At 40.4% G+C, this 10,309-nt stretch overlaps 2 protein-coding genes across 6 annotated transcripts; one reads left to right on the plus strand and one right to left on the minus strand.

The window, feature by feature from the left end:
- Window positions 1-963: 963 nt before the first annotated feature.
- TRMT10C (tRNA methyltransferase 10C, mitochondrial RNase P subunit) lies at window positions 964-5,352 on the minus strand. Of its 3 annotated transcripts, none has more exons than XM_039526299.1 (2): window positions 5,221-5,352; window positions 964-3,100 (listed from the first exon to the last, which is right to left on the minus strand). In XM_039526299.1, exon 2 carries the CDS (start codon window positions 3,067-3,069, stop codon window positions 1,768-1,770), a length of 1,302 nt encoding a protein of 433 aa, XP_039382233.1. In that variant the 5' UTR covers window positions 3,070-3,100; window positions 5,221-5,352; the 3' UTR covers window positions 964-1,767. The 3 variants fall into 3 exon arrangements, with proteins under 3 accessions (XP_039382233.1, XP_039382240.1, XP_039382250.1); XM_039526306.1 differs by lacking the exon at window positions 5,221-5,352 and adding an exon at window positions 4,938-5,182; XM_039526316.1 differs by lacking the exon at window positions 5,221-5,352 and adding an exon at window positions 4,910-5,182.
- A 35-nt stretch (window positions 5,353-5,387) lies between these two features.
- TXNL4B (thioredoxin like 4B) lies at window positions 5,388-10,140 on the plus strand. Of its 3 annotated transcripts, none has more exons than XM_039526525.1 (4): window positions 5,388-5,530; window positions 7,529-7,697; window positions 9,199-9,350; window positions 9,861-10,140. In XM_039526525.1, exons 2-4 carry the CDS (start codon window positions 7,566-7,568, stop codon window positions 10,024-10,026), a joined length of 450 nt encoding a protein of 149 aa, XP_039382459.1. In that variant the 5' UTR covers window positions 5,388-5,530; window positions 7,529-7,565; the 3' UTR covers window positions 10,027-10,140. The 3 variants fall into 3 exon arrangements, with proteins under 3 accessions (XP_039382459.1, XP_039382469.1, XP_039382480.1); XM_039526535.1 differs by lacking the exon at window positions 5,388-5,530 and adding an exon at window positions 5,584-5,740; XM_039526546.1 differs by lacking the exon at window positions 5,388-5,530 and adding an exon at window positions 5,791-5,990.
- The last annotated feature ends 169 nt before the right edge of the window (window positions 10,141-10,309 follow it).

The raw sequence follows: 10,309 nt of genomic DNA on the forward strand, positions 1-10,309 counted from the left end.
CCTTCAACTCTACTCAGTTTTAAAAACTAGTTTGTGGTTCCACACTTAACCTAATCACCCCACCAATGTTTATGGTTTTAAAACCATATTTTCCTATTTTAAAAAATGGTTCTTTCTTCTGTTAGTGTATAAAAGATAAGCAAGGGAATAGGTAATAGTAAAGGTTGATTGTACATCAAATTCTTTCCTACACACAGTAAACACACTGAAAACAAAATGAAGTTATTGTAACTGGAAAAGATGAATCAAATAATCTTACATTATTTGTAAAAATACACTTTTAGATACAAGTGCATTTAAGTTGAGGGTTGCAGTATTGAAGTTGTGTTAGTCACAGGATATTAAAGAGACAAGGTGGATGAGGTATCTTTCATTGGACCAGCTTCTTGTCAGTGAGAGAGACAAGCTTTCAAGCTTACACATGGCTCTTCTGCAGGGAGTGTGTGGGTGTGTAAATTTGAAAGTATTTAAAAAAAGGTCTCCCCCTGCTCTCTGGCCCAATGACTGTTCTTCTGTGGATAAATATTTAGTCCTTGGGCCACAGAAAGAAAGAGAGAATAACTGTATAGTCCAGTGTTAGATTATTTTGATCAGCAATATTTTTTTTCAGTCACATCTAGCAAGATATCCTGTTTAAAATATGAAGGTAAACTAGTCTACCTTTAACTTTTCAACTTGTTCCTGTGTAAAAAGTCTAGTCAGCCCCCCATTAAAGTCATGACACTTCTGTTTAAATTTTTGCAGGCAAGATAGGGAAATTGTCCCATTCTCACTGTTCTTAGGAACAGGGTAGCTAGGACTGTGACATGTAAAGGCTTTTTCAAAGGTGGGGGGAAAAACTATTCTACAGTTTGAACAGTCATTTCCACCTACATCAGTAATTTAAACTCAGTGCATAACTGATAAGTGTTGTGTATTTTCAGTACAGTACTGCCACATTTAAAGAGTCTCTGCCTCTAGGAGTATTACAAGTATCAGTGTTTATTATTTTCAAAAGCTGTAGAGGATTGGAAAATCCATATGATAAAAGGACAAAAACATATATTTAAAAAAAAGTCTTACATTGGCCCACATAGCTCACTTCCACAAGGTGAGTAAATTTTAGAACCACAGGTCTGATTGGTTTATGTTTACATTCGCAAGGCATCAAATCAGATACTAAAATACTTTGAATAAATCATGCAGCATCATCATGAGATCTGTCTAAAAAACAAGGAAAACCCTAGGAAAACAAAACTACAACTTATTCACTAGGGTACGAGCCAATGGGCAAATCAGCTACATTCTAAGATCAGTATTCAAGACATGATTAGACTTGTAAACAGACAGAAAGGCTACGGTTTGCAAACATTTACTGAGGCATTTGCATTACATCCTTTACATTACTGATATCTAACTAGCCTCTTACAATTCCTATATTTACCATATTTCAGTCCATGAACTAATCAAGTGCATTACAGCATTTGGTGTTGAACAAGTAAGGGTTTAAATGAAATATATTCATCACAGTTTTATTAAATTTAATTACATTCTTTCTTATGGTGCTATTTGTAGATTTGATTATCACAGCTTTTCTTCACATGGATTCTCCATCTCTCCCTCCCTCCCCCCCAATCCTGTTAAGTTTCTGTTTAAATAACTGCAATACAAAGGTTATAAAAACTCATATCAGGCAGAAGTTCTAGTTACTCTTTTACCCTTCAGTTTTTCATCAAATTCCCACAGAAGTCAATGGAAATTTAAGGCTATTAACAGTATAATTTGCCCTTAAGATTCTTCAGCTACCCACCATTTTTTCTGTGTTTGCTTCCTGAAGGAATTCTCTGCAAAGGGCTTCTTTACCTTTTCCTGACTATTGCTAAATTCAGACACCTTTGTTCTTCGCCCTGTATCAGTTTTATGCTTTGAATATAAAGATGTATCTACAAAAGCTTCGTATTTTCTTTTTGGAACAAATTTCAGTGCTTCCATCCAATCTTCAGTGTCTTTTAAAGTTAATAAAATACGAATCATTTGGTCCAATGTGAGATTTTTGGCACCAGTTTCCCACTTCAAGTACCTCTCCAGTGGAAGACGTTCAGTTGTTAATTTCAAGCGTTTTGCATGTGCAAGAGAGATTCCAGTCTGTATATTCCTGTCAACCATTGATCCAACTATATAGATTTTATCATGCTGAAACGTCTTCATTACATTGGGAGAGTCAGCAGTTAAGTAGATGAGCTTGTCTTTTGGAAAGACATCTGTGTGAGACTGTTCCGTCACAGTCACAAGTAAATTGTTCCATGCCTCCCCATAGCGCTTAGCAAATTCTTTATGATATGGGCCATCTACTTTGAGATTACAGAAATGTAAATGAAAAGGATCAATAGCTCTTCGATTCCACCCTTCGGTCTCCATTAGCTGATTCACTGTGTTCTCCATTTCTCTACGTGACATGTAATTTTCATAAGCCATGTCAAATACTAGAGGCTGGCCAAAGATCATAGCCTGAGCAGCCCTCCAGTTATACACCTTATCTATAGACTTGGACCAAAACTGCAATAAGAAAGTATTCTTCAGCTCACCAGTATCATTTTCTTTAGCCTTTTCCAGCCTTTCCTTCTTTGCTTCCTTTTGCTTTTCCTGCTTTACTTTACTAGCTTTCTTCAGTTTTTCTTTGACAGCTAAGTATTTTAAATACTTCTTCTTGGATGACTTAGTGGAACATTCCATAAGGGTCTTTAACTCTTCTTCACGGATATTTTCTGGAACCGTTTTGCCAGCTAGCCTCCACATCTCCACAAGTTCCCTTGTGGCAGCTAAAGTGGAATCCTCCTCACTCTCAGATGTCTCACTGACTTCCTCTTGAATTCCAGATCTCATGACATTTTTCCACCCATCCAAATCTAGCTTCTCAGTAGGGCTGGATGAAATCTGCTTCTTGAGGGCAGGAGACAAAATCAGTGTTCTACATGGAAATGACCTCTGGGGAGCTGTTAAAAACAAATATTTTTTTGTCCCATTCTGCATAGCAAATGGAAAAACAGAATGTTTCACAATGCTTCTCAGAACCATATTAAAAAACTTCATATTTAGGAGACTGTTGTGTCCAAGCAATTATCTGCAAAAATGGTAACAAAAGAAAGAAAAACAAAATCAGTAGTTACAGATGTGAGAAAAACCTCACTCTGCTTCTAACCGTAACTCCTCAGATGAACAGGAAGTTACTTCTTAGCACTTGATATCAACATTCTAATTGGATTTTTACTTTTTTACTGTCTCTAAAAGAAAATAAGGGTGATGTTGCTACTGGAGGAAACAGCAGTTAGCATGGTTGCTTAAATCAGCTGCGCATATAATTCCAAGTCAAGTCAAACAATACTTAAATATGTTTCAACCCTCCCACTTCAATCACTCTTGTATGTCATTTGTAGATAGGAAGCTTTCTGATGGAAGAATGCCATTGCACACAGATGCCATGAATGCTTTCATAGATGCAGACCACAGAAATACAACTCATTCTACTTGTGAGGTGACAGTGTGGGTGATGATTTCTTTTTGAGTAGTTTTTCCAAAAAATTTTCACATCACTAATCCTTATCTTTTTGAAATGTAACGGTAAAGCAGGGAAGCGCCCTTGGCAAACTTCTGCAGGCTTATGAGCTTAATTTTTTGCTGTCATTGAAGCTAATGTGACTACTCACAATATGTAAAGTTATGCATGTGAATAAATCTAAGCCTAAAGCCCCAATCCTGGAAACAGAAAAGCACATATATAGCTTTACTCATATGAGTGGTCCCATTAATTTCAACAGGAGTCACCACACAAGTAAAGTTAAGCAAACAGGCTTAAGTGTTTGCAGAACTGGGCCTAAAAGAGAAGTAACTAAGCTGTTTTTTCTTATCTTTTCTCCCCATGGCCAACCCTACGTAGAGCCAATGAACAAATTAATATTTTCAAACTGAACTCTAAACAAATTAAAAGCAAAAATAAGTTACACATTAAAAAATTTATGCTATAATCTTTATTTACTATGCCACCTGGAACTTAAAGTGTCCTTATTTTAAAAAGGAGTTAAACCTAGTTTCTTTAATTAAAAAAAAAAGTATAAACAGGCAACAAATAAAACAAAATATTCTGTAAATATGCCATTATTTTGAGATGCTATGACTGCAGCAAAATTTAACTGACTAATGTAATGAAAAAGACAGACTGTATAAAGTTGATGGACAACTCACAATAAAATTGTTAATATGAATTATCAACATTGAAACAAAAAGAGAGTACAATTTACAGGACAGTGAAATAAAAATGTTTCATTCTGTGGAAGAGGACAAAAACATACCACTGAGACTTTAACAAATTATATATTTCAAATATGACATTAAGGTACTAAAATAAAAAATTCACATGAGAGAATGCACATAAAGAAAAAACATATGAGGCCCAGACTCAGGTAATTTAATGTGGCATAGCTCCAATGAAGTAAATGGATCTGTGCTTATTTAAATCAAGTAAGGATTTGACCCAAGTTTTCCAATAAAGCCATGTTATCTCTAGGTTTGTCCAGTACTGAGTGTATTTGCTACTGATTCATTTTTGCTGAAAGCTCTAAATATCTCTTTAGAAGAACCTGGGTATGGAACACAGAAAAATATGTTATTTTGTATTTTAAAAACACAGGAAACACACCCCTCTTTTAAACACAGTTTTACTGCTAGGTCTCTCAGAAGCTAAACTATCTTAGTTGAACAAATAATTCTGCTATGTTTTCCGTAACACAGGTACAGAAATTCAAGTTGTAAGGTCTGGGATGAGGTGATCATTTGAGTTAAAGAACTTGCTTGTCCCTTCTACTGAAAACTGCAGAAGTAAATGATTTTAAAATGATTTTAAAATTAACCCACAATGCTTAGCCATTACACATACATTTTACATTTCAAAGCACTGTTCATACATTATCGTTCAGTCTCCAGTGAACATTGTTATCCCTACTGCACAGATGGGTGGAGGGCGTGCACGCATGCGGGGCCCAGTGATCCAGACAGGGCCTTCCCTCGCCCCACGCGTGACCGGTATCAGGAGCAGCTTCTTTACAGGCCGCCCCGCAGCAGACGAGAGGTCGGGTCGGTGCCTACCCTCCCCCCACTGCCAGGGGGCCCCCATGGGGCGGGGCCTCCCGCTGCAGGACCCCGGGGAGTCTGGAAACTCGGCGCCCTGTCCCGCCCCTGGACACGCACCTGCAGGGCACCGCTCCCCACGTGAATCTCGCTCCGACACACCCAGTCCCACCTCCAGAACCCTCCGACTCGCCGCGCTTCCGCTTCCAGCCGGAGGGGTCTCAGTACCGGACCCACCTCCCCGTCACTCGGAAGGGGAAAAAGCTCCAGCAGCAGCGCCGCTGGGCTGGCCTGCTTTTCGGCCTCTCTGATTGGCTTCGGTTTCTGGCCAATCAGGGGGTAGGATCTGCGCGTGCGCGCTGAATGGTTCTGTCTGACAGACGGGCGAAGCGGTTCGATCCTTGGGTCCGATGCCTCCATTTCCCCCCAGGTGCGCGGTGTCCCCCAGTCCGGGTCCTCAGGGTTCTGCAGCTGCAAATCTAGGTTCCTACCTTTCCCCAGGGACCTACGGCGCTGCCTGCCTCCGGGGGCAGCTGGAGCTCGGGGCAGGTTCCAGGGCTCACACTGGGACGAGACGGGGGAGCCCAGTGGTGGCGGGGGATGGGCAGGAGTTTGCCATGGCACTTGGCGGCCAGAAGAGGTTCGTGTGACTGAGCGAGGCTGCAGATGCAGGGGCCTCATATCCCAAGGCGGGGGAAGGGTGTTCGTATCAGATCCTCTTTCTATGGCTCCGAGGAGCCCCTAGGCTCAGTTCTCTCCTCAAAAGGCTTCATGCTCCACAGGACAATGGACGCAGCACCTTGCTCTGCTGTGTCTGCAGCAGGGATGTCAGTCCATCCGTTGCTCGGTACCAGAACAACATTGACAACCTGGAAGGAGTCCAGAGCAGGGTAACAGAAATTATCTGGAAAGCCCGACGTGAGGAGGAGGTTAAAAGAGCAAAATATTAGAGCTTGGCTAGATGAAGACTAGGGAGGAGGTTGAAGATGCAATAACAGTAAAGAAATATTGACTGGTGTAAACATCTGTGATGTAGAGGAATTACATAGTGTGGTATATGGGGATATAATAATGTGATAAAGAAAAATTTGGAGCTGATTATCTGGGGAAATAAGTTCCTGGGAGAGTGAGATGTACTGTGGTGTAGAACAGTCTCCCAAACGAAGTGATTGCAACTCCATTGCATAAGTTATTTTAGACTAGACAAAGTGCTAGAAAATGTGCTGAAGGGGGCAGTACTTCTTTGGCAGGAAGCTGTACTGAGTGATCTAATAGGTGTCTCTCAGATCTCAAACATTTTATTTGGTGGCTGGTACAGCTGAGGTCTCAATCTGGTGAAAGTTGACAGCCTCCCATAAAGATTGGGGACCACTGATTTAGACTGTGCATGTAAAGTGCACATAGGGTGATCAGATAGCAAGGGTGAAACATTGGGACACTTTATTGGGGGTAGGAGTAGTAATAGTTGCCCATATAAAACATAGCCCCTAATATCAGTACATCTGATCACCCTAAGTGGACATGCTGTGGCATAGAAGATTTGGTTTTCTGAGTGCATCATATCTTATATTTACTGTCAACAATGTATGTTCTTCAACGGGTCTTCTGTTATACCAGGAATTGGCAACCTTTGGCCCGCGGCTGGGACGGGTTTTTTTACCTGCCGTGTCTGCAGGTTTGGCCAATTGCATCTCCCACTGGCCACAGTTCGCCGTCCCAGGCCAATGAGGGCGGCGGGAAGCGGCGCAGGCCGAGGGATGTGCTGGCTGCCGCTTCCCACCGCCCCCATTGGCCTGGGACGGCAAACCGCAGCCAATGGGAGATGCGATCGGCCAAACCTGCAGACACGGCAGGTAAAAAAACTGGTCCTGGCGGGCCACGTGCCAAAGGTTGCCGATCCTTGTGTTATACCTTTCCAGACCTTTTTGTTGTAACTGAACTAACTAGATAGAACTGCAGTAAATTGATAGCTCCCCGCTTGTCTTTAGGGACCTACTTTTTCTCCAGCTGCTCACAACACTATCCTTTTTTTCCTCTCACATCTTTATATCCCAGATATCACCTTCTTCGGTAATAGTCCCATATTTAAATAATTCACACGGCCTTTTTTAAATGTTGTTTTTAATATTGATAATCTTTAAGTCTGTGGGCAACTCTCTCTGAAGCCTATGATATAATTGACAGGTATGTAAGTAAGCTGTTCTTTCTTTTGCAGAATGCTGGACTGTTTAGTGATACAGTATTTAATTTTTAGTATTTGGAGCAGTATGTTTTTCTCTTGCCCCTTAAAAAAAGAAATCCTAATAGATTAGACTGCCTTGATCAAACACTTAAAGATGGGCTCATTATCTAATCAACTACTTTTTTTGTGTGTGGTATGGAGGCAGGTTTACTAATTTTGACAGTCTCTCTCTCTTTTAATAATTAGATACAGTGTCTGATGTCTGGAGCCATTTTCAATCAAGATGAGCTTCCTGTTGCCCAAGCTGACCAGTAAAAAGGAAGTGGATCAGGCAATAAAAAGTGTAGCAGAGAAAGTTTTGGTTCTTCGATTTGGGAAAGATGATGATCCTGTTTGTCTGCAATTGGATGATATTGTAAGAGCAATTTTTAAAAACCTTTTATTGATGCTATGCCAATCATTACATACACATTTAGTGCAACAGAATGAAATGACATGTGATACTATCACATAATATAGAAGGAGCCAGATTACTATTAAGTTATTACTGCACTGGTAATGAAATGTAAAGTGAAGTAATTAGAGAATACTTCACTCCCTTCGTAAGAGTGTGGTAAAAATTAATCATTGTTAGGGTTCCGTGTCTGTCACAGAGGTCACAGATTCCATGACTTTCTGTGACTTCTGCAGGGGCCAGTGTGGTTGACCCCAGGGCCACCCAAGCAGCTGGCTCCAGGGCCAGCTACTGCAGTCCACGACCCTGGGCAGCAGTCCCTGGCTGGCAAGCCAGAGCAGCAGCAGTCCACGGCCCTGGGCAGTGGTCCCCAGCCAGCTGGCCGGAGTGTCCATGACCCCGGGCAAGAGTCCTCAGACAGACAGCTGGAGCAGCTGCAGTATGCGGCCCCTGGCAGCTGGAGCTGCTGGCCCCAGGCACCCTACCCAGCAGCACCCCCCCACACACACACACACCCAGCATGACCCTCCCCCATTTAAACACAGGTATTTTTAGTATAAGTCATGGACAGGTCACACACAGGCTGTTAAATTTTGTTTATTATGTGTGACCTGTCCATAACTTTTACTAAAAATACCTATGACTAAATCATAGCCTTAATCATTGTTTGCAAAGCACTTTGAAACTGAAAAGTGAATATACACTTTATAGCATTTGCATATAGTACAATTAGGGGTGCAGGGCACCTCACAGAGAGAATAAAGACATGGAGTTATAGCCTAGCCCCACGGAAGTCAGTGGGAGTTTTGCCATTGACTTCAGTGGAGCCAGGATTTCTTCCGGATTCTTTCACCTGAGCAGTTAGACTACACAGTAATGAAAACAGCTATACCCTTTCTACAATACAGCTTCCACCATTGCTGCCAAGGAATTACAGGATTGATTTTTTTCCCCAGTGTGAATGCACACAAAGGGAAGTTAAATATTTGCCCTTGGCCATATAAGTGGTAGAAGTGATCTTAGAAATCAGGCATTTCTGTTACCAGGTCTAATGCTACGATCACTAGTCCATGCTGCTTATGTTTGAAACAAGATGGACTAATATTTATATTTAAAATTCAGTAATGTTAAAATATCCATGGTGTCTTCTCATAAGACAAACATTTCTCCATCTGATAATGAATTGCCATGAGAGAGGTCTTTGCTTCCTTATGCTTGCACAACTGATTCTTTAGTGACCAAAACATGATATTGGAAAAAAAGCATGTGCTCAAAGCAGTAACCCGATTATGAATTAATTATAAAATAACTTTGTTAAAGATGAAGATCAGTCTTTCACTACTTCTGACTCTCCCTTATTTAAAAAACAAGGTTAGCAATTACAGCTGTGCTATTAAACTTGGCATGTTTTGCCTACTCATGTTAAAATCTGTTTTTATCATGTCTTTCTCAATTTGTAAAGCTTGCAAAGACATCTCATGACTTAAGTAAAATGGCAGCCATTTACTTGGTGGATGTGAACAAGGTGCCAGTTTACACCCAGTATTTTGACATCAGTTATATTCCATCTACTGTCTTTTTCTTCAATGGACAGCACATGAAAGTGGATTATGGGTACGTCAGTTTGCATGAGGTTCTCTTCTGTTTACCATAATTAGCATAGCCTCTGCCTGTGTTATCTTATTAGCTGGCTTGAGAAAACTGTACTTTCCTTTGTCAGTAGTTGCATGAATATTGAAAGAGAGAAGGCAGGGTAATGAATGGGCAGAGATGCTGAACTACGCATTCCATTTTGAAATACCCTCTTGTTTAGTACTGTGTAAAAAACCTCTTTGATACATTTCACAGATGATGTGCAGTATAATCTCACACTTGACTCTGTTCGCCATGTTAAATTCTTGGTCATACCATCGCATTTTTCTAGGTTTTTGAGGTCTGGTCACAATAATTCCTATATTGCCTTGTCTCTTTACTTCATGTATACCATACCAGAGTGGTTCAAGCCATAAGAATGACTAAATCAAAATTCTCCTTTCTGTTGTATAAGTTTTCATATCTTTAAAAAGTTTGTTTCATACAGTTTAATGGACATTTACATTTCTACTGTCTTTATCTGCTACATAGGTCTCCAGATCACACTAAATTTGTGGGAAGCTTTAAAACAAAGCAAGACTTCATAGATTTGATTGAAGTGATTTACCGTGGAGCAATGCGTGGAAAGCTCATTGTACGAAGTCCTATTGATCCAAAAAATGTTCCCAAATACGACCTTCTCTATCAAGGAATTTAAAATATTGATTTGAGATGAGCAAAACTTGTGAATTCATCTTGAAGATCATATTGGTCACCCTTTGAAGACAGACATTCTGTCACTTTCTTATAAATAAAGGTACATGTTTACTTATGAGTCACAAATTATTCTCTGAGATGCACACTATCTAATGGTTATGAAATGGTGTTTTGAGAGTGAAAGTATCTCTAATGTGACATTGGTGAGTGAACAAATCACATTAAAGCATGAGCATGTACTGCTTTGTGATCACTTAATACTCTATTCTCAATAGGAACAGTAT

The sequence above is a fragment of the Mauremys reevesii genome, linkage group 1 (genome assembly GCF_016161935.1).
Source record: "Mauremys reevesii isolate NIE-2019 linkage group 1, ASM1616193v1, whole genome shotgun sequence".
Classification (NCBI taxonomy): domain Eukaryota; kingdom Metazoa; phylum Chordata; order Testudines; family Geoemydidae; genus Mauremys; species Mauremys reevesii.

Bases quoted from the DNA above. Each gene is read 5' to 3' on its own strand.
- TRMT10C (XM_039526299.1), bottom strand. From the start codon at position 3,069: ATGAAGTTTTTTAATATGGTTCTGAGAAGCATTGTGAAACATTCTGTT.
- TXNL4B (XM_039526525.1), top strand. From the start codon at position 7,566: ATGAGCTTCCTGTTGCCCAAGCTGACCAGTAAAAAGGAAGTGGATCAG. The intron at 7,698-9,198 runs GTAAGAGCAATT...CAATTTGTAAAG, and splicing joins GTCTGCAATTGGATGATATT to CTTGCAAAGACATCTCATGA. The intron at 9,351-9,860 runs GTACGTCAGTTT...TCTGCTACATAG, and splicing joins CACATGAAAGTGGATTATGG to GTCTCCAGATCACACTAAAT.